Source organism: Amblyraja radiata, chromosome 6 (assembly GCF_010909765.2).
Source record: "Amblyraja radiata isolate CabotCenter1 chromosome 6, sAmbRad1.1.pri, whole genome shotgun sequence".
Taxonomy (NCBI): Eukaryota; Metazoa; Chordata; class Chondrichthyes; order Rajiformes; family Rajidae; genus Amblyraja; species Amblyraja radiata.
In genome coordinates this window covers 46688077-46711992 of record NC_045961.1, presented here as the reverse complement: position 1 = coordinate 46711992, position 23916 = coordinate 46688077, and the positions used below count along the sequence as shown (strand labels likewise).

Genomic DNA, 23916 nt, shown 5'->3' with positions numbered 1-23916 from the left:
AAGGAAGTAGCCCCAGAAATAGTGGATGCATTAGTGATAATTTTTCAAAACTCTTTAGATTCTGGAGTAGTTCCTGAGGATTGGAGGGTAGCTAATGTAACCCCACTTTTTAAAAAGGGAGGGTGAGGGAAAACGGGGAATTACAGACCAGTTAGTCTAACATCGGTAGTGGGGAAACTGCTAGAATCAGTTATTAAAGATGGGATAGCAGCACATTTGGAAAGTGGTGAAATCATTGGACAAAGTCAGCATGGATTTATGAAAGGTAAATCATGTCTGACGAATCTTATAGAATTTTTCGAGGATGTAACTAGTAGAGTGGATAAGGGAGAACCAGTGGATGTGTTATATCTGGACTTTCAGAAGGCTTTTGACAAGGTCCCACATAAGAGATTAGTATACAAACTTAAAGCACACGGTATTGGGGGTTCAGTATTGGTGTGGATAGAGAACTGGCTGGCAGACAGGAAGCAAAGAGTAGGAGTAAACGGGTCCTTTTCACAATGGCAGGCAGTGACTAGTGGGGTGCCGCAAGGCTCAGTGCTGGGACCCCAGCTATTTACAATATATATTAATGATTTGGACGTGGGAATTGAATGCAAGATCTCCAAGTTTGCGGATGACACGAAGCTGGGGGGCAGTGTTAGCTGTGAGGAGGATGCTAGGAGGCTGCAAGGTGACTTGGATAGGCTGGGTGAATGGGCAAATGCATGGCAGGCAGTATAATGTGGATAAATGTCAGGTTATCCACTTTGGTGGCAAAAACAGGAAAGTAGACTATTGTCTGAATGGTGGCCGATTAGGAAAAGGGGAGATGCAACGAGACCTGGGTGTCATGGTACACCCGTCATTAAAAGTAGGTATGCAGGTGCAGCAGGCAGTGAAGAAAGCGAATGGTATGTTAGCAATCATAGCAAAAGGATTTGAGTATAGGAGCAGGGAGGTTCTACTGCAGTTGTACAGGGTCTTGGTGAGACCACACCTGGAGTATTGCGTACAGTTTTGGTCCCCTAATCGGAGGAAAGACATTCTTGACATAGAGGGAGTACAGAGAAGGTTCACCAGACTGATTCCTGGGATGTCAGGACTTTCATATGAAGAAAGACTGGATAGACTCGGCTTGTACTCGTTAGAATTTAGAAGATTGAGAGGGGATCTTATAGAAACTTACAAAATTCTTAAGGGGTTGGACAGGCTAGATGCAGGAAGATTGTTCCCGATGTTGGGGAAGTCCAGAACAAGGGGTCACAGTTTAAGGATAAGGGGGAAATATTTTAGGACCGAGATGAAGAAAACATTTTTCACACAGAGAGTGGTGAATCTCTGGAATTCTCTGCCACAGAAGGTAGTTGAGGCCAGTTCATTGGCTATATTTAAGAGGGAGTTAGATGTGGCCCTTGTGGCTAAAGGGATCAGGGGATATGGAGAGAAGGTAGGTACAGGATACTGAGTTGGATGATCAGCCAGGATCATATTGAATGGCGGTGCAGGCTCGAAGTGCCGAATGGCGTACTCCTGCATCTATTTTCTATATTTCTATGTTCTATGTTTCTATGTCCCACTCCCAACTCTTTTCAAGCTTTCTCTCCCCCCCCCCCCCACTACAATCAGTCTGAATTAGGGTCATGACTCAAAACATACAATGCCCTCCATAATGTTTGGGACAAAGACCCATCATTTATTTATTTGCCTCTGTACTCCACAATTTGAGATTTGTAACAGAAAACAAAATCACATGTGGTTAAAGTGCACATTGTCAGATTTTAATAAAGGCCATTTTTATGCATTTTGGTTTCACTGTGTATCACCATAGTCTCCCCATTTCAGGGCACCATAATGTTTGGGGCACAGCAATGTCATGTAAATGAAAGTAGTCATGATTAGTATTTTGTTGCATATCCTTTTGATGCAATGACTGCTTAAAGTCTGCGAGTCTGCAGTTGCTCGATGTCTTCTCTGGTGATGCTCTGCCAGGCCTGTATTGCAGCCATCTTTAGTTTATGCTTGTTTTGGGTGTTAGTCCCCTTCAGTTTTCTCATCAGCATAATAAAGGGCATGCTCTAGTTTTCTTTTCTGTTGCAAATCTCAAATTGTGGAGTACAGAGGCAAATAAATTAATGATGGGTCTTTGTCCCAAACATTATGGATGGCACTGTAACTTAATCCACATTCCCCAGAAATATTGGAGAATGGAGTTAGTCTAGCACTTTGTGTATTTCTTTTCTCTAGTATTTTGCCCAACAGCCTGGAAGCATAATGCCATATTTTCTCATAGAACGCAAGACAAGAAAAAATGGAGTTAAATTGTTTGGAAATTTAAAAAAGAACAAAAAATTCAACACAAGAATGCTGAGTCAAATGCTTACCAATCCAGAACCTTCACTGAAATTTGACTCACCTGGATGGTTTGCATGTGGATCCTGAAAAGATTTTCCAAAAATCAATGTCTGGCATGGTTAGGTTCCCTTCAAGAATTGCCTCCATCAGCTGGAAGCTTTCAGCTTCAGTCTGGTGCGAGCTGATGCTCCGAAGTGCAATGGCCCAGATTTTGGCCCAGAGCTTTTGCAAGTCTAATTTCTGTGCAGTATTCAGGGTCGATTTCAATCTCTGGCATACAGCCACCTCATGAAGGCAGCAAAGAACATATGGAATTCTCTCTCCACGCCGTTGCTGAGAAAGGATCTGGTGCAAAATGGTCAATATGGGAACAAGTTCGCAGTTGGGTAAGCTTGAAGGATATTTTGCAACCAGAACAGTGACGATTTGTAACCTTAAAGGGGAAAAAAATGGATGTCAGCTATCATTTACAATAGCCTTAATAACCAAATGGACAAGTCTGTCATCACTTACAATAGCCTTAACATCCTTTCAACAAGAAATTCCTTAATCATTCTTGTTGAGTGCATTTCCGAAGTAGAACTTACAAATATTTTGCCACCAGCATTTGTCTAATATTTTATGAGCTAATTTTTTTAAAATTTAAACTGTTAAATAAACTTCTATTTTCATTGGAAGATTTATTCCATTTAGGATATACATCAATAAATCTTAATTATTGCTCCTTTGCAATTCTCCCAGGTCATAATCAAACCATTATATACTTCTGCTCACTGCTGATGCCAGCAGTGGCCATTCAAGGAGTTACCCTGTCACCAGGGGAGTAAGGCTGCAATGGCCACACTGTTTTGTAGTAAACATACCATGCTCCTTACTAGCAACAACATCACCTTTAAATACCTAAAATATTAACTGAGAATTAAATATACCAGTACACGATTGATCATGTGCACCCAACAAAGATCTCCTACCTAAGCTCAGGGGAATATTTAGCAGTTTAGGAATTCCAATTTTTAGATTTTTTTTAATTAATATTTTTTTTTCTTGGAGTTCTTTTGTGGTTCAGCGATAATGAAAACAAATTATGGGGCTCTTATTATTAATAATTTTAAAATATTAAGATGATATAAATACATCACGTTTGACATACATTTCTCTTTCTTGACAATTCTGGCATTTTTTCGTTACTTCCTATTTCTTGCACTTACAATAATTATTTCTTGTCCATTCTCTCCCACGATTTCTCCTTGTCCATTCCTTTTGGAGCTACGAGGGTCATACAGCACAGAAAAGGCCATTAAGCCCATCTTGTCTATGCTGACCAAGATGGCTCATCTACGCTTGTGCCACCTGCCCGAATTTGACCCTTATAATTCTAAACCTTTTCTATCCATGTACCTGTCCAAATGTCTTTTAAAATGTTATTAGTATATCTGCCTCAATTACCTCCTCGGGCAGCTTGTTTCATATACCAACCACCCTCTTTGCGAAAAAGTTGTCTCTCAGGTTCCTATTAAATCTTTCCCCTCTCACCTTAAATCTATGTCTTTTGGTTCTTGATTCCCCTATGTACTCTGTGCATTAATTTTACTCTGGATAAAAGCTATAATGCAATAAAAAGGTACTGAGAAAGTAGGTAATTGATTCAGGCACTGAGATGGAATGTACTGGGGGCCTTACTACATATTACATGACGTTTTTAACATTATAGCCATTCCCTATGAAATATCAAACAATTAAAATCAAAGGCAAGGCAAAAGGGTTAATAGTATGGAAAATATTTTGTTAGAGTTGAAAGATAAAAGGCAAATAAGAGCATAGGCACAAAATGCTGGAGTAACTCAGCGGGACAGGCAGCATCTCTGGAGAGAAGGAATTGGTGACGTTTCAGGTCGCGACCCTTCTTCAGACGTCTCGACCCAAAACGTCACCCATTCCTTGTCTCCAGAGATTAAAACAGCACCTGCAGTTCTTTCCTACTCCTGGGCATATAAAGAGCCACAGACTCCACGTGAACAGCACCACGACTATGGAGATCGACATTATTTTTTTATCAATATCACAGATTAAAGTAACCATATAACCATATAATATAACCATATAACAATTACAGCACGGAAACAGGCCATCTCGACCCTTCTAGTCCGTGCCGAACACGTATTCTCCCCTAGTCCCATATACCTGCGCTCAGACCATAACCCTCCATTCCTTTCCCGTCCATATAACTATCCAATTTATTTTTAAATGATAAAAACAAACCTGCCTCCACCACCTTCCCTGGAAGCTCATTCCACACAGCCACCACTCTCTAAGTAAAGAAGTTCCCCCTCATGTTACCCCTAAACTTCTGTCCCTTAATTCTCAAGTCATGTCCCCTTGTTTGAATCTTCCCTACTCTCAGTGGGAAAAGCTTATCCACGTCAACTCTGTCTATCCCTCTCATCATTTTAAAGACCTCTATCAAGTCTCCCCTTTATCTTCTGCGCTCCAAAGAATAAAGCCCTAACTTGTTCAACCTTTCTCTGTAACTTAGTTGCTGAAACCCAGGCAAGATTCTAGTAAATCTCCTCTGTACTCTCTCTATTTTGTTGACATCCTTCCTATAATTAGGCGACCAAAATTGTACCCCATACTCCAGAATTGGCCTCACCAATGCCTTGTACAATTTTAACATTACATCCCAACTTCTATACTCAATGCTCTGATTTATAAAGGCCAGCACACCAAAAGCTTTCTTTACCACCCTATCTACATGAGATTCCACTTTCAGGGAACTGTGCACAGTTATTCCCAGATCCCTCTGTTCACCTGCATGTTTCAATTCCCTACCATTTACCATGTACGTCCTATTTTGATTTGTCCTGCCAAGATGTAGCACCTCACACTTATCAGCATTAAACTCCATCTGCCATCTTTCAGTCCACTCTTCCAACTGGCATAAATCTCTCTGTAGACTTTGAAAATCTACTTCATTATCCACAACCCCACCTATCTTAGTATCATCTGCATACTTACTAATCCAATTTACCACACCATCATCCAGATCATTGATGTACATGACAAACAATAGTGGACCCAACACAGATCCCTGTGGCACCCCACTGTGGCACCCCACTAGTCACTGTCGTCCAACCTGACAAACAACCATCCACCATTACTCTCTGGCATCTCCCATTCAGCCACTGTTGAATCCATCTTGCTACTCCACCATTAATACCCAACCATTGAACCTTCTTAACCAACCTTCCATGAGGATCTTTCATTCTCTCTCCTTCAAAAAAAATCAGCACACTAAATATTTTCAATCTAATTTAGACATATTTGTTCAAGTTCATATTATATAACCATTATGAAATTTTAAATAAACTTTAGTGGTGATGTGGCTGAAACAGCTTGTAGATGTGGATAAGAAAATAAGGGAAAACGTTGGAGTCTGTTGCAGTCACAGAATCATTCAACATGGAAATTAATAACAAAATTAATATTCATCACATTTCTAGCTTTAGTGATAAACATACCATGGTATCAAATCAAAATCGTTCTCTGATTTTTGCAACCGATCGCATATCATTTCCCATCCCAACTCAATACGTCTTTGTTTGCTTGGCATCCCTTGATGGGAGGGGCTTTGTGGAGTTTCCATACTTGTTACTGGTGACACAGACACTCTGAAGTCACAGCCAAACAACTGCAAAGATAGGAAACAGGTAACAGATAAAAATGTAAAAAACAAAGTGCTGGAGGAACTCAGCTGGTCAGGTAGCATCTGTAAAGGGTATGAACAAGGTACACAAAATTGCTGGAGGAACTCAGCGGGTGCAGCAGCATCTATGGAGCGAAGGAAATAGGCGACGTTTCGGGCCGAAACCCTTCTTCAGACTGATGGGGGGTGGGGAAAGAAAGAAGGAAAAAGGGGAAGAGGAGGAGCCCGAGGGCGGGCGGATGGGAGGGTGGGAGGAGACAGCTAGAGGGTGAAGGAAGGGGAGGGGACAGCACAGGCTAGCCAAACAATGCATGTTTCAGGTTGGGATCCTTCTTCAGATTGAAGGAGTGGAGGGAGAGGGGACGGGGGAAATGCGATTGTGAAACTTCACCCTGCCTTCTATTATCAGACATCCATTTCTCTCCTTTTCACCTCTAGCCTTTGTCAAATACTCCACCCATCTGCCAATCACTCCCCCGTCCCCATTTCCCTTTTCCAGTTTTCTCCCCCTAAGTTAATCAGTTTGAAGAGGGGTCTGGACCAGAAACACTTTCTGCCCATTTCCCTTCACAGATGGTGCCTGACCTACTGATTTGCAGTATTTTTCTCAATATTCTAATATGTGCAGTTTCATATGTCTCCGGGTAAAAATTTCACTAATTTTTCACTGTGCTCTTAAACAATTGGGTTATAATGTGTTACAATTCATAAATGTTCTACATATAGCAAGAATTCTTTATCAAAACACCGCACATTTTAACACGTTTATTTAGGTGTAAATGTCGCTAATTCACGCTAACCAGGTTTGCATTTTCCTGTACCTGATGACAGATGTCAGCAGCCAGATTGGCAAGTTTCTCTTTCACAGCAACATGGCGCACTCCTGCGGAATACTTTCCTCTGCTTCCTATGTGGCTCACTTCACTGACAATTGCTTCGTGGAGACTATAAAGCAGGTTCTGCCAATTCAACCAGTCAGCTGCAAAAGCACCTATTGCACACAAACATAAAAAATATTGAAATACACTTTTAAGATAACCATCAGGTTACAGATGGTGCCAAACCCAGGCACTTCTACATGTGCTGGCCCCAAACGTGGATATCATGTATAGTCTTTTCGCTGGCTGCATAGCACGTCACAAAATAGCTTTTCTCTGTATCTTGGTACATATGACAATAATAAACTAAACTAAATAATCAGAAGACCTGAATTAATGCAAGTGTAACAATTTTATTATTATCTTTAGGTCACTGGTTCTTGCAAATAAGATTTCAAATTTAGAAAGAGAAAGGAAGGAGCGATAAATAGAACCTTAGTTTCATTAAATGCTTCTTAAGTCCTCAGAAATAGTGGCATTGCTTAAACTGGACTTTCAACAATTTCAGGTCTCCATTGCAACAGGATGCTTTATCCAACCTGCTCCATGGTTACTGCCTCCTTCTTGATTTCTCTGGGAGTTTCTCACCTCCCTCTTGATCCCTGGACTCCTTCTCAGCTACTCCCTTTACCCTCCTATCCAGCCTCACAGTGAACTGAGGTGTACCAAAATTGCACAGTGGCGCAGCGGTAGAGTTGCTGCCTTATTATTTTGGACAATGAAAGATTAATTAGCATAGACTAAATACAATTTGGTACGCACATGTTCATTACATGAATGTTTAAAAAAAACTCACAACAGCTGAAGATCTGAAATAGTTTCAAGACATTGAGAACCACCTTGTACTAACAGTCTGAGTTCAAATCAATAGTTTATGAGATAAAAAGCACCTCATCTATTTGGAACTTGCATGCAATTCCAGTAAAAAATAAAGTTGCAAATCATCCAATTACACTACCTTTTTCCTTAGTTTTTATCCCCTTTGGATGATGGGCTTGGAGCTGTAGACGAAAGAATTCAATGATTTCGTCCTTTAAGGAATCTTGGAGACGCTTCTGTGTCCAAATGCATAGCAGCGTTGAGAAGGTGTCCTCCCCAAGTTTACACACACGAACACGGCAATTCATTATACACATCTTGAGGAAGACATTGAGAGCTGATACGATATGCTCAATGACTGCAAAGACTTGTTCCTGTCTGTATTACAGAAATACAATTTGAAACAATCTGCGAAATGTGCGAGCATACATTCACCTACATACATTAAAAACATTACACTCTGAGACACTGATTTAGTCGCCTGAAACCACAATTCATTCGAACTGCAGAAGTGAAATTCAACAATTCTTCAACAATAATCTGTTGCAAAAAGCTAAATGTCTGAAAAGGAATTTGGGTCAAACTATTCAAAGATATTGAATAGTTGGATTAAATAACTTCTACCTGGCTATGTTCTGGAATGTCAAGGCAAAGATTTTACATGTTGTAAAGTTTGTTTTTCTGGTTTCACGTCCTATTAATTAAGATTAAGCTAAACCTTCAAATGTTTCTAGCATTGCATTGGTCAACACATATATTTAATTTAAATTGTAATGTACATGCATAGTACAAATTCAGCTCACTCATGTTGGACAATATATACAATCCAAACCTAAAGTTTTGGAAGTGACAGAACCCTTCAAATAATGGCACCATTAGAAAATAAAAAAGCCAATTAAAAAACAAATTTCATGTTACTTTGAATGATATATTTTTTCACTATTTTGCTTTCTTTAAAGCTTTATTTTGTATATTAGTAATATATTGAGAAAAAGTATTTCCCACGGCATTTAAAATTATTCATGGAACCAGTGTGACATGGTCTTGCTACAAATAAGTCATACAGCACAAAATAGGCCCCTTAGCAAGGAAAGATACAAACTGCTAGAATACTCAACAGGTCAGGCAAAATTTCTGGAGAACATGTACAGGTGACATTTCGTGTCGAGACCCTTCGTCAGACGCTTGCCTACCTGAGTTGGTGTTATTTGCCCTGGCTTGGCATATATTACAATCATCCTTTCCTGTACCTGTTTTAAAGGGGGTGGATTTTAACTTGGGACCTTGTGATCTGTAGGGAAATGCTTTAACCACAGAGTTATACTCCCACTACCAAATAACAAGTTCTGCTTGGCATAGGTTTAACATGAAGATACTAATCACAGTGTTACCTAGAGAATTAATAGAGAGGATTAAACTGATGCTAAATGATTTGTCAATAAAATGTAATAAATTATACATAGGGCAGGTACATTACCTTACATTCTGCATTGCTTTTGCAAAGAATTCAAAGAGTTTGGAGGTAATGCCCTCTGACAATACACTACAGCCTTTCACAAGCGTATGAATTATTCTGGCTACAAGAACCCGGTTAGTATCTCTCGAGGGTCTGAGGTACATCTTGAAGTATAATGTCATTAAATCTGGAAAGAAAGATGAAGAGTGCTTGACATTTAACTCTTTACACCTGAACTGCCATCTTTGGTTCCAGACATTAATTACTGTGGCTCTGTCTTGGGAAAAAAAAATACAAGTACTGTGATTGAAAACTTTCAAACATAAATTTAAGGCTCTAAGACTTTGTTGCTTGGTCAAGATGCTCTGCGGCAGGGGTCACTTCCCCAAACTCATAGTTGCAGATTTGCAGCTGTTGATTTCAGATTAACATTTAAAAAATCTTGGTTTTTTTTTACAGAAACATTTTAATCTGTGCAAATCCCATGCAACATGCATAATACATTTTGTGGCCATGAATAAACATTTCGTGTTGATAATTCAAATCACCAAAGTAAGCCATGTCTAAAATGCATTTGTAAGTAGTAACCTCTAAAATGAACACATTTCTGCAGTATCATTACAAGGATCTTGGTATCACACTGCATTAGATACTGGTCTTTCACTTGAAAACTTTTTGAAGTCTGAATATTTTTGAAACTACTCCAACTCATTTGCACATACAATGTTCCACATCCACAAAATACACTGCAATTGCCCATCTTAACTATTCCAGCTATAATTACCAATTCCGAGAACATTATCATTTTAAAAGTCAAGGGCAGCTGGCACATGGGGACACAATACCGGCAGGTTTTTTCCAAGTCACATAATTCTCTGACATAGAAATATCATGCTATTACAGGTCCTGCCCAGCTTACAGCTCGTACATATGAACAATGAGAGACCAATGGTATGGCTTGGTGAGCTGCAGGCACCTATTGCTGAATGGGAACTCTGCTTGCGGTCAAATCTCCACCTTGTGAGCTGTTCGGGTCCTGAACGGTTCACAGAAATGAAACCTTGCTGTTACGTGGGTATGATCTGTACTTCATTCTAACCCTATTCAAAGGCATTCTATGGGAATGTCATCAGTTGAATGACTGCAATGATTCCCTCTTACTATCTCAAGGGCAAACAGGGACACCCATGGAGACACAAGGAACTGGAGATGCTGGAATCTTGCACAAAAGACAAAGTACTGATAATATTCAGCGGGTCAGGCAGTATCTGTGGAGGGAATGGATAGGTGATGTTTTGGGTTAGGACTCTTCTTCAGATGGAAATGTTGCCTATTCATTCACTCCTGAGAGGCTGCCTGACCCATGCTCCAGGACTTTGTGATTTGCTAGGGGCACCCATACCTGGTAATTGAAACATGGATCTTTGTGAAGTTAATTTAGATGGTCCTGATCACTAATGTACAAAATCATCATTATTTGGGAAAACCACTGTTGGAAGTGGAAAAATAAATGACAGATTTGCGATAAAATGCTCCTGAAGATGAGATGATTCACAATGTTAGGGAAGAGTTACACACGTATCTAACTTCCTCTAATTCCAGCACTGATTTTTGACATAGAACTAAACATACACCACTTTCCAATATAGTTCTGTGAATTGTGATCCTATTCACAATTTGCAAGGCACATTCATATCAATTAGAGAAAAATATTCATAATTTGAAATAATACCTGACCATTGTTGCTGGGTTATATCACACCAGTATTTCCGAACTGAAAGAACATCCTTCAGCAGAATACTATTGTAGTCAGCCCCGTAAGCAGAGCTGAATTTATTTTGCAGAACATCCATGATATGCTTCAATAGCTCTTGACATTTTAAACGTGGTCCTCCTAAATAAAAGTGATTAATAAGGAAGCATAAAACATTTTAAGATCTGAGCAATTCTTTGCAGATATTATTATTGCAGGACAAATTAAGCTAAAATCTTTTAACGAACAAAGGCACCGAATTCATCTCATGGCAATGAAATATATAAAATAAATTAAAAAACTGATCATTGCATTCAAAAGCTGAACCCTCTTCCACTGAACAGGAACAGAATTAGGTGGCAAATAAATATACTTAAATCACACATTTCAATTTTCTCACCACACTACAAAGTCTAAATGATTAGATGCTCACTTTTATTAGCCCATCGGATAAAATATTTCATTATATTGCTTATTTCTTGCATTTTCTTTTGTCGATTGGCTTGCGTTGCTGCGGACACGCTTTGATTGGCCGCCTGGAGACATTCGATTTCCTTATGGATATACTTTTGCAGAAACCTAGCAAATAAGTATTTATTGGAAATGAGTAAAAAGATAATGGTGAAACATAATAATTAAAAATTTTATTAATATGGCACCACTCTAATATTTGGAATATAACAACAACTTTTTCACTGCCCTGGTCCCAAAATCATCCGCAGATGGCGAGTAGGTTGGGAGAAAGGGAAGGATGAAGAAAGAGCGAGAAACCTAAATGAATCGGCCATGCAAACATGCTTCGTACAGGAGCGAGTCAGCGATTCAATATCCTGAGGTATGTAACTTAACTGTCTCAATGGCCTGTCCCACCAGCATGTGACTGCATGCGGCGAGCGCAACCTAACGTGGTCGCTTGAGCCATACGGCCTCGTGTGGCTGGTCCCACTTCGATCGCCGGAGCTGTATGGAGTTGTGACACTGTCCAAAAATTCCGCGCGCCAACGGCCTGTCGGCCCGCATACGCATTGAGGCCGTACGTACCGCCTTGACGCCGTAGGCAGTGTCTTGACGCCTAGCGCGTGACGTTGCGCGATTACGTCACCACCCGGCGTGCCGTTGCGCGATTACGTCACCGCCCGGCGTGCCGTTGCGTGATGACGTAACCGCCCGACGCCGTGCGATGTCCAATTTCAGTCGGCCCGCCTCCTGCCCAGCTGATTGGTGAGTATGATGTCGGGACCAGCCCCGCACAACTCCAGACGGCTCCGCGGTTGGAAGTGGGACCGGCCCCGCGAGGCCGTACGCCTCAAGCCACCATGTTTGGTCGCGCTAGACGCATGCAATCGCATGCTGGTGGGACAGGCCCTTCACTCATAACATCCAGATGACAAAATAATTACTCAGATGCAACCCTGCAGCTTACAAATGCCTGACTTATTTTACAAACTGTTCACAAGAACGGAACTGTGCCATAACCTGGAACAATCGATCTGGATGAATATCTTGACTCTGAAGGTTGCTCAACATCTCGGATAAAAATTAATTGGTCCCCAATCCACCACCTTAAAATTAAAGCCCACCTTGTAGAATGGCATGAGCAACAGTCACATGGAAACACTTCCTCCCTAAGTCACATACCATCCTGGCTCTTGCCATTCCATCATTGCTTCTGGATAGATATACTGGATGCCCTACCCTAAAGCAATGTACTGTAGCAGGAAAAAATATCAGCTCATCGCCATCTTCTTAAGAGTAATTCGAGGTGGTCAATAAATTCCTGGCCTTGCATGCAACAAACAAAAAAACATTGCAGTTCTTTGATCTTTTTTTAATAACAGGATATTATATACATTTGAAATAAACAGAAAGAAAGCTTTAAAGTACTTGTCTGGTAATAGCAACATATTAGAATTGTTTGATAGGAAGACAGATCACTTATTATGTAGAACATTTAGCAAGATTACCTAAAAACTGTATCCCAATTCAATTGTTTTGAATGTTTTGATTCCGAATTTCGATCCAACTGCTGCCTGGTTTCTGGCATTCGAATAAGGCGTTTAAATTTATCCACTACTTTCTTTAAAAAAAAAAGAATGAATTTGCATAATTAGCCTATATTAGAATTTTACTATAAAGAGTGAATTAAGGTTTTGGAAAAAAAGCTGTAAACATCGGATCCCTTGACAAGTTAATCAGTATCAAGTAGATAAATAATTCTTATCTTCTTTTCCTGCAGGTATTAAGATAGGCAGAACAAACAGATAGTATGAATGAGAAATTCAACAATTGAAAGTGAGAGGTTGGCAGTTAAAATATCACAGGCATGGAGCATAATACAACAAGAAATAATAATATTTGATATCTAAACAATTCCAATTTTAGCATGTGATTGCTAGCCACAAACTATTTTTCGAAATGTTTAAGAGGCACAGGGGTAGAGTTGCTACCTTACAGCGACAGAGACCCGGGTTCGACCCGGACTACGGGTGCTGTCAGTGTGGGGTTTGCATGCTCTCCCTGTAACCACGTAGGTTTCCTCTGGGTGCTCCGGTGTTATCCACATTCCAAAGACGTGGGAATTTGTAGGTTAATTCAAATTGCTCTTAGTGTCAAGGGAGTGGTTGAGAAGGTCAGATAACATAGAACTAGTGTGAATGGGTTCGGCGTGGACCCAGTAGGCCAAAGGGCCCGTTTCCATGCTGAATCTCTTAACTAAACTAAAAGTTACATTTGATTACCTTTCTCTCCGTAGCTTTGTCATTGTCAAATTGACGGCAGCAGAGAAGCAGTTCCTGAATTGCAAGGCTCATGCCTCCTTTGAAAAGAAACGGAATGAAACATATATAATTGAATAATAATATATATATTAGCCAAAAACCATCTACATAAAGACTCGTGTAGAAGGTGAGAAATTCCACTTCTTTAAACAGTGCAGCAAACTTAAGAAATGTTAGAAGAACTCAGTTAATCAGGCAGCATCTGAGGAAAGAGACATTTTGAGGAAGGTTCTTTGAGTGGCTCTTCCAGCATCTCCTTTTTTATATTTCAGAACCCAGCATCAGAAGTTGTGTGTTTTCCTGAAATTTAAATGGACCAAGTGGCACAAGTCTAGTTTTCATTTGCTGGCAACACTACTCTAAAATATTCTGTTGTTTCCATAATCAGGAGAGATGTAAGTCAGGTGCCTGGCATATTGGTGCACAAATGTTGAATGTTTCTAACTTAAAAAAATAATTACCTAAATGAAATAAAAAATATGAACTGCTGAGGAGGCCAAGCAGAATCTTTAATAAAAAAAAAAAAAGAAAATCAGAATCCTGTAGATTTTAGATCAGAAATTTTAATTGTTTTTTCTGCCAAGTTCTGAACGCAGTGTTTTTTTCTATTATCCAGCATTTGCAATATTTTCTTTCTTTTAATCAAATGCATTGCGTTAGTCTTGTTATATTGTACCATACTCCATAATTAAACAAACATTCCATCTAAAGAATGTTTCTTTTACAACATGTAGGTAGTTGTATAAGAAAACACGTTATAAATGCAATTGTGCCCTGTGGATGAAGGGGGTTACAGGCTAGAACGTTTTTTAACACACAATAACAAAGCTACAGTGCCCTCCATAATGTTTGGGACAAACACCCATCATTTATTTATTTGCCCCTGTACTCCACAATTTGAGATTTGTAATAGAAGAAATCACATGTGATTAAAGTGCACATTGTCAGACATTAGTTAGGCCATTTTTTTACATTTTGGTTTCACCATGTAGAAATGACAGCTGTGTTTATACATAGTCCCCCCATTTCAGGGCACCATAATGTTTGGGACACATGACTTCACAGGTGTTTGTAATTGCTCAGGTGTGTTTAAATGCCTCCTTAATGCAGAAAAAGAGAACTCTCAGCAACTAGTCTTTCCTCCAGTCTTTCCATCACCTTTGGAAACTTTTATTGCTGTTTATCAACACGAGGACAAAACTTCAAGCAGTCATTGCATGCAAAGGATATGCAACAAAATACTAAAAATGACTACTTTCATTTAGATGACATTACTGTGTCCCAAACATTATGGTGCCTTCCTTTCTTCTTCCCGCCCACCACCCACCCCACTCTAAAGAAGGGTCTAGACCCGAATTGTCACTTATTCCTTCACTCCATAGATACTGCCTCTCCCGCTGAGTTTCTCCAGCTTAAATCCAATATAAATTCATTTTAACAAAGACAAGAAATGCCACAGGGAAAAAAAACTGTGCAGAATTATAGGAAGTCACAAAAATTTAAGAACTTGGTTCGTTTCAAACAACCCCATCCTGTCAGTGATCTTAAATGACGTGTACACTATACAAACAACAGCTGGGTAACAATATTACCAAGCTAAATATAAGAAACAACTAGACTAAGTGGGCCCAGTCACATGGGAGGCTTGGTCCCCCAACGCAACCCATTCCCCAATGCAATATTCCACCACTCACCCGTTCCCCAATGCAATCCGTTCCCCCCACGCAATATTCCACCTCTCACCCATAGCCCTTAACTGCGCAGGCGCGGCTCATTTCCCCTCATCCCCCAGCACTCCCTCCCCCTCCTCTTCATGTGTGGGAGGAGAGGGAAGTGGGATGTGTGTGGGCTGGAGGAGAGGTGTGTGTGGGCGGGGGGAGAGGTGTGTGTGGGCGGGGGGGAGGGGTGTGTGGGCAGGGGGAGGGTGTGGGGGAGGGAGGAGGGGATGTGGGCGGGTGGGTGTGTGGGAGAGGGGTGGGTGTTGCGCAAATAGAAAAACCGCGCAAACCGGAAGATAACAAGATCAAAGTTTTAGTTATGCGTAGATACTCCCAGACGAGTGGATCTGATTAGCATAGGAATCACTTGACCATTGCCTAGTGCAGTGACCCCTTCACAAATACCTCCACTCAAAGGAATTATTTGAAATAGAAGACAATACGAGATTGCAGCTGCAGTACCAGAAAGTAAGCTTGAAGCAGTGTGGTTAAAAAGGCACACCATTTCCTGGAAATGTCTGGGAATCCAATTTGAAATTATGACGTGATTCACATTGATTGATAGCACCAATTTGCAAAATGATCTGATACAATGACACAAAAATGGTAACCGTTCCAACTTATTCTTACAGCTCCAGTAGAGCCAGAGAATATGGAACCTCTGGAGAAACTGAGTTTGGATGTTCTCCCTATGACCGCAAGGGCTTTCTCCGGGTGCTCTGGTTTCCTCCCACATTCCAAAGACGTGCAGATTTGTAGGTTAATTGGCTTCTGAAAATTATCCCTAGTGTGTAGGATAGAACTAATGGTGATCACTTGACAGCATGCACTCGATGGGCCAAACAGCCCAATTCCTCACTGTATCTCTAAAAACAAACTCACTCTATTCACAACATTCAACCTCTATGTTTTCACCAATCTAACCACATCTACTCATAGGGGTTTCTATTCTAATATATATAAGCAGATTATTCTCCACATTTCCTTTTGCAAAAGTGGGTGGAGATAATTGTTCTGTGCTTTACTTTAAAAAAATCAACAGTTCCTTTACATATGTTGACATTAGAAATGCAAGGAGAAAAAAAGGCAACTTTATTTTGACTATTCATAAACTTAGTTATTTTAACTTTAACTACAAGATATTAATTTAGTTCCGAAACATCAAGTCATGAACATAAAACAAAATTAATAGAATAAGTTGATGACGTAAAAGTGACTGGGCGGAATTGCCAGAGATATTTCAGGTAAATATTTAAGAATTACATGTTAATTACAAGCAAACTAGTCAGTTTCAATTTTTTTTCTTTCCTGAACCATCCTGATCATTACTCCATAAAGTTAGGCATGCGTAGGCCTTCAGCAATTAAAGTACGATTAAATTTTAGTTGAACATTTGTTCAATCTGAAAAAAGGATATTGAAGGACAGTTTTCTGCAGTACATAATCAACGCAAACATAAGGGTTGTAACTAGTGCTTGCTGCTGGCCCCAAAGCTCCATAGCTCCTCTGGGAAGTGGCAGAAAATCCTGGTTTGCTCACTACCACGGCTTTGGTATTCAATGAACATCTGCACTTGCTTAGTTCCCACCCACAGTGACTTATCTCCGATCCGAAACATCAATTCTGCTCCATGGATGCTGCCTGTTGAGTATATGTTGCTGTTGGTACTCAACCATCTGTTGAGTAGTTCCAGATTGTTTCTATTTCAGATTTCCTGCTTCCACAAGTACTTTTTATTTGCAAATGCAAAGTCATAAGACAAATCAGAAGGCCGACGCAGTTTACACCTGCTGGACTTGATGTCACGGAAGACACAAGAAACCCACGGGTGCTCGAGTCTTAAGCAAAGAAACAAACTGTTAGAGGCGATACCAGGAAAAAAGTGCTGGAGTAACTCAACAGGCCAGACAGCACCTCTGGAAGGAATGGACAGGCGGTGTTTCAGATCAGGACCCTTCTTCAGACTAAAAAGTCTGATCCGAAACGTTACCTGTCCATTCCATTGAGTGATGCTGCCTGAGCCGCTGAATTACTCTAGCATTTAGTATGTTTTTTTGCTGGAAATTCTGCATGACCTGCTGAGTTCCTCCATTCCTCCCCAACCCTAGTCGTCGTACTAGTTTCACTGTCGTCCTGCTGAGTTTCAGTTTGTATTCCTCATTATCACCTTCCCCACATCCTACAATGGACCATTGTGGATTCCCCCTTTCCTTGATCGTCGTTGCTGGCTTTGATCTACCTTTTTGCATGTCTTACTTTAATTCGTTCTATGTACCGTTTCATAATCTCGATTCCTTCTCCCCTGACTCTCAGTCTAAAGAAGGGTCTCCACCCGAAACGTCACCTATTCCTTTTCTCCAGATGCTGCCTGACCCGCTGAGTTGCTCCAGCTTTATGTATCTATCTACCAGTTCCTTCACAAGTCTTCAATTTTAGATAACTAACCCAAAACAAAACTTGTTGGGCCACCCACCGGTCGCTGCGGGCCCTGGCCCTGGGGTAATTGACACGGTGGGGTCGCAGCAACAGGATCCCGTCTAAACTTCACTAAACTCGTGCAAAACAATTGCTGGAGCAGCTCGGCGGGTCAGGCAGCATCACAGGAGGGAATGGAGGGAGGGCATGGTTTTAGGTCGCGTATCATAATCATGCTTCTTCGGAATGAAAAGTCTGACCCAAAATGTTGTCTGTCCTCGTCTTCCTTTAGCTGTCCATTCGACGCACCTTTTATGATCTGACTTGCCGCCAATGTGTTTTGTTTTAATCTGTTGTTCGCTAGTTTCTAAATGGAGGAAGCGTCCCCGGGCGAGCACGGCGATAATTCTCTGCCTTGTGTGTGTGAGTGAAGAAGAAGCCGCCGCTCTCCGGCCCGGCCGGTACCCGCGCTGCCCCCTGGGATCTGTAGTCCGCATTACCCGCACAGCACCCTGGGATCTGTAGTCCGCAACCCCCGCACAGCCCCCTGGGATCTGTAGTCCGCATCCCCCGCACAGCCCCCTGGGATCTGTAGTCTGCATCACCCGCGCAGCCCCCTGAGATCTGTAGTCCTCCTCACCCGCGCCGCGCAGCCCCCCTGGGATCTGTAGTCCGTATCACCCACCCACCGCTCCATTGACAACGCAGGACTGCAATTCCCACAAGGCACCCCGAGCGCCTCCTTCCGCCGGATGCGCCGCCAGGACAAACGCAACGTTGTTTTTACGCGCCATTTTCGGTGCTGGGCTGGAGCTGGATTTGGATTTGGATGGCGAGCGCTCTTCCCCGGGCGGCTCTGGTGTGAAGCCTGGCCGCTCCCCCCACCCCCGTCTACACGCGGGATAATAATGCTGCTGCCTTCCGACATAGCGAGACTCGTCTTGGGTGAGTGAGTGAATGAATGCGAGACGACCTCAGTCCTGTCTGCAAATGCTGAAGGGCTGGAAGGCCACGGTGTTGATCATCTTCCACGGTGACTGACAGCCTCCTGACCCCGTGATAGCTGTTCCCCATCACTTTTTAACGCAAATTAAATTATTCTTATAAGATCAGTTATATGTATTATAACTGCAATTTAGTTTTACACAGAAAGTGGAGGGGTAACTCAAGGGGTCAAACAGCATCTGGGTCTGAAGGAGGGTCCTGACCCGAAATGTCACCTGTCCATGTTCTCCAGAGATGATGCTTGACTCACTGAGTTACTTCAGCAGTTTCAATCTTTTTTTAACCAACATTAAACAGTTCCTTGGCTCCTTAAATCGGCATATTTTTAAGAATTGTATTTGGAATGGTGTTCCAAATATTCGGTATTTGGTGGAATAGTCAATATCTCGATGCTCACGATAGATCAGATAAATAAACATTTTAATGAACCAAATGTCAACATTGCTGTGGAGTTAAGTAATTAAATTATGCACCTTGAAGTTAAACCCCTGTCTCACGGTGCGAGTTGACACACGAGGTACCCCGAGTTAAAACTCGTGGTAATAACGTACGATTAACGTAGCTGTAACGTCGGAACTCGTGGACACATCTTAGAGATTCGTGGCGCTAACGGCAGGTACCCGTGAAACTTGTCAACTCTTGAAAAAAATCAAACATGTTTAAAGTTTTCCACGAGTCAAATTTACTCTTGTGGTTAAGAATTGAAACATTTTAACTCGTTGTAAGAACGTAGTGGCCTGTGTGTTTACCTAAGTGTATCGTGAGTCTACCGTGGGAACTCTTTAACAGCGGACAGGCAGATGTCGATCTCTGTTGATAAATCAGACTCGGTCAGCATGAATCCAGCTTTGTTGCACCCGTGACCCGTAACGTTATGATAGCCCATGGCATTCCCGAGTGCTCCAAATGAAAAAAAAGTTACTTTTATAACAACTTAATAGGTTTGCTTCTTAATAAACAGACAACACAAACGTTTGGTAGACCAGTTCAAAATTTTACTTATTATTGGCCGATGGATGGGAGGAAGAACTCTAGTCAAGTGACCAATATAGACACTTCACTGTCCTCAGTCCACTTCTCTGAACAACAGAATTATATCGTATTATATAGTGTTTTTTTTGTCACCTTAGCACATTCCACAGACATTAGTTATGATCAGTATTAGTACAGGAAAATAAAGGTTTCTACAGAATGCATCACATCAAAGGCATTTTGTCACGGTACAAGATATATTAAAAACATTGGCCATTTGGTATTGCCCCTTGAATCTAGTTTCCTCTCTGTCACTTCCTCTCTCATAAACATCGGACACTTGGTGTAAGACATTTTACCTCTCAAATACATCAAAGAGATCTAGCTCCTTCTCTGCTTCCTCACTCACCACTTGGGAGACAAATGTTATAGTATTCATTATCTCACACACCGCAACCTGAGGCAAGCCTAATTTGAGACTAAATATAAGCTGTAAGCTAGCCCAGGAACCACTTTAATATCTTATATTTTTAACTTAATTCGGCCTTATCACAAGGACCATGGCAGCCTCGTACCTCTCCATTGTACAGGCTTCCTGAAGCCTGAACAAGAAGCGGCCGTCCCTCGACTGGGTCGAGTCCCCACACCGGGCTCTCTTGTAGTGTTGAAGCGTGTGGGAAGGAACTGCAGATGCTGGTTTAAACCCACGAGGAGAGAGAAAAAGCCAGAGTAACTCAGCGGGACAGACAGCATCTCTGGAGAAAAGGACAAGAAGGGTCTCGACCCAAAACATCACCTATTCCTTCTCTCCAGAGCTGCTGCCTGGCCCAACCTGCTGAGTTACTCCATCTTATGTTGTCTATCTGCGACTTGGTGCTCTGCAGATTAATAAACAAAAACAACGTTTCAACTTACCCACAGGGAATCGTCGTACACAAATAAAGGCTGTAAATTGAGTTGAAGAATGAAGATACCCCAGCTTCTCATCTACAAGCTAGTATAGTTGAAAATGGAGAGCTCTTAATCTTGCACTGACAGCCTGGGTGATCTGCTTATTAATATCTCTTCAATAGGGTCTACATCCAGAATCTGAGTTCATTGTGCATTTATGAGGCAAAAGGTTACTAACTAAACAACAGTGACCGTGGTTTGAGGTATTTTGTTTGCAGAGAATTGTATCGAAAAGTGTGTCACAGTCATATGTTATGTTTGTCGTATTATTATTTTGTGCATTTGTTTTAGTGATTGCATTAACATTTGCAGACAGCTTGGAGTGCTAATTCTATGCATATTTACAAAGCAGTACTTGTATGGTGAATTTCCAGTAGCTTGTTCAAAGGCTTGTGCTAATTAGTGGTTTAGGTTTTGTATTTATATATGCTGATAGAAATTCTACCTAAACGTACTGTTTTAATGTTCATAATATTTGCAATACTATTAATTCATGACGCGTGATGTTATAATACTAAATAAAAATACCTTTATTTGAATGTACATTATGGTCAATGTGTTCTGGTGATCGTGAAACAAGTAGCAATGTTTCACTGTTCAGAGTTTGCATCAGCATAACACGTGGAATTGAATAATTAGATTCTAAGCTTACCTAGACTGATTGCAAAGGCTATTGAATGTCATCAGCATCATTTGTCAAAATCCAATTCAACTTGTAATAAAAAGGAACTGCAGATGTTAATTTATAGGAAAGGTAGACACCAATCATTTCTGACTTTCTAAATGTTCTTATTTTTCAAACTTTTTAAAAATGTAGGGAAATATTGATTTGGTAAATTTAGAAACACTCTCTTGGGTCTTAATTAGCAACAAAGCTCCAACCTGAGATTTATCATAAATGATGGGAGTAGAATTAGACCATTCGTCCCATCAAGTTTACTCCGCCATTCAATCATGGCTGATCTATCTCTCCCTCCAAACTCCATTCTCCGGCCTTCTCTCCTGTATGTCTCTGACACCTGTACTAATCAAGAATATATCTATCCCTGCCTTAAAAATATCCACTGACTTGGCCTCCCCGCCTTCTGTGGCAAAGAATTGCCTCCTGTCACAAACTATCACGACTTTACACTGCCGAAGACTTGCTCACTGCTGAGGTCATGCTACGTTTTGCTAATGCCTCTCAGATGTAAAGGGTTAGGGCTTGGATGCCCTTGCATAAGGCTTATTGTGAATCTATGCAAGTCCAAGATTGATGCCAGGAAGTCCCTTTGAATGATAGGTATACAATCAGAAATGTTATGTGGAAGTTTCTTCTTTCTCAACCATAAAGTCAGTTTTCCCAAGCTGTGCCATCATGGAAATGCCATCAGGAAACCAGGTGAAATCTATAGGTTTATCCCAAAACGTCACCCATTCCTTCTCCAGAGATGCTGCCTGTCCTGCTGAATTACTCCAGCATTTTGTGTCTATCTTCCGTGTAAACCAGCATCGGCAGTTCCTTCCTACACAACTGACCCACTGAATTACTCCAGCATTTTGTGTCCACCAGGTGTAGTCTGCTGTAGCCGGAAGTGTGGCGGAAAGGAGATCAGTTTAGATGTATGGTGCATGATCTGTTGGAGCACCAACCTGTTGATATGTGACTGGTTTATATAACAAATAGTGTTGGTTTGGGGTCAAGTAGATACTAAATTCCTGCTGTATGTTTAACTTGGTGCAGCTTCTCGCTTCTTTCCCCCATTCACCCCCCCCCCCCCATCTGAATGTCATCAGCCCAATGTGTCAATATTTTCTGACGAGTAATAATTTGATTACTTTTATTCCATTGAGTTTTAGGAGTGAGACTTTCTTACATACAAGAACATTTGCTAAAGCTTGATTTAACCAACTCGTAGATGAAATTTTTTTTCCTACAAAGCAATTAAATGGATAAATTTCTAAAAACAATATTTAATCTTAATTTCCTCTGCAATTGCTTTGAGATATTAATTCTAAAACCCTTGGATGATTTAACCATTGTAATGTTAGTGTGTCACAGCATACATGTGGCTATTACCCTCTCACTTTCTGCATATGTTAGTGAGCAACTTCAATTCTGTTTATTATGTTTGTGTTTAGGATATCTGCAGCAGGAAAAGCTTTCTAATACTTGCAGAGCCTTAATACTGGAAAGCCATGATCTAAAGGAGTATGCTGAACACAGTACTGACGATGGGGTGGTCCCTGCTTGTTTACTGGTATGTTATGTGCTGTAAATTTCTTTGGATTGTGGCAAAACTATTGTGACAATATCTTTATCAAGTTCAAGTTCGCGTTTATTGTCACTTAACTAACTAAGGTACAGTGAAATTTGAGTTACCATACAGCCATACTAAGTGAAAAACAACAAAACACACAGCCACATAAAATAAAATTTAACATAAAAATCCACCACAGTGGAATCCACATTCCTCACTGTGATGGAAGGCAATAAAGTTCAGTCAACTTCCTCCTTTGTTCACCCATGGTCGGGGCCTTTAAACCCTCCGCATTGCTGTTGCCGACGGTCCGCTGTTCTAACCTTCTTGTTGGGATAATTGAAACTCCGGCGTCGGGGTGTTAAAGTCCACAGACCCCGCGGTCGGTGCTCTGCTGGCGACCCTCGGCAAAGGATTGCAGCTCCCGATGTTAAAGCTCTGGGCCGGTCTCCAGGAAAGGCCACACCCACTCCACGTTGTAGGCCGTAGGGGGGACGGAGATGCGACACGGAGAAAAATCACATCTCCGTCGAGGTAGTGACTGATAAAAGTTTCCCTCGATTTCCACCCACCCCCCCCCATAAAACACTAAATCATACTTTTAAAACGTTCTTAAAAGAATAAAAACAGACTGACAGACCGTTAGCGAGGCAGCCACCACGGTGGCAATACCCGATGGACTCGTATTGGATGGGAATTCATTCTGCCCATGAGCTTAATGGTCAAACTTCCCATGTAATGACTGTGCCATCTAAATGAGTGGCGACATAAGATTGCATCATGCCACAATCCCTGGAGATAATGAGTAAAGCTATGACTTATACAGGTGGAAGTAGATTGCATCGAACCGTTGAAAGATTGGTCTGCTCCCCATTCCCAGTGGGCAGTGGTT

General features: G+C 41.2%; 2 protein-coding genes across 5 annotated transcripts in view; one reads left to right on the top strand and one right to left on the bottom strand.

Moving 5' to 3' along the window:
* Window positions 1-18335, bottom strand: part of atm (ATM serine/threonine kinase) — a 183993-nt gene extending 165658 nt beyond the window's left edge. The window contains 10 exon segments of the mRNA XM_033023432.1: window positions 2399-2770; window positions 5856-6025; window positions 6862-7031; window positions 7877-8115; window positions 9215-9380; window positions 10926-11087; window positions 11380-11525; window positions 12911-13023; window positions 13685-13785; window positions 18166-18335. Of these exon segments, the coding sequence (XP_032879323.1) occupies window positions 2399-2770; window positions 5856-6025; window positions 6862-7031; window positions 7877-8115; window positions 9215-9380; window positions 10926-11087; window positions 11380-11525; window positions 12911-13023; window positions 13685-13756 (1610 nt within the window). The 5' untranslated portion in view covers window positions 13757-13785; window positions 18166-18335.
* A 289-nt stretch (window positions 18336-18624) lies between these two features.
* The window catches only part of LOC116974343 (protein NPAT), a 48115-nt gene continuing 42823 nt past the window's right edge, over window positions 18625-23916 (top strand). For 2 of the 4 annotated variants that reach the window (XM_033022696.1, XM_033022693.1), the window contains exons 1-2: window positions 18626-18801; window positions 22906-23024. In XM_033022696.1, the coding sequence (XP_032878587.1) occupies window positions 18765-18801; window positions 22906-23024 (156 nt within the window). In that variant the 5' untranslated portion in view covers window positions 18626-18764. Of the gene's footprint in view, window positions 18802-22905; window positions 23025-23916 lie in introns of those variants that run through there. The other 2 variants (XM_033022694.1, XM_033022695.1) reach the window with 2 other exon arrangements.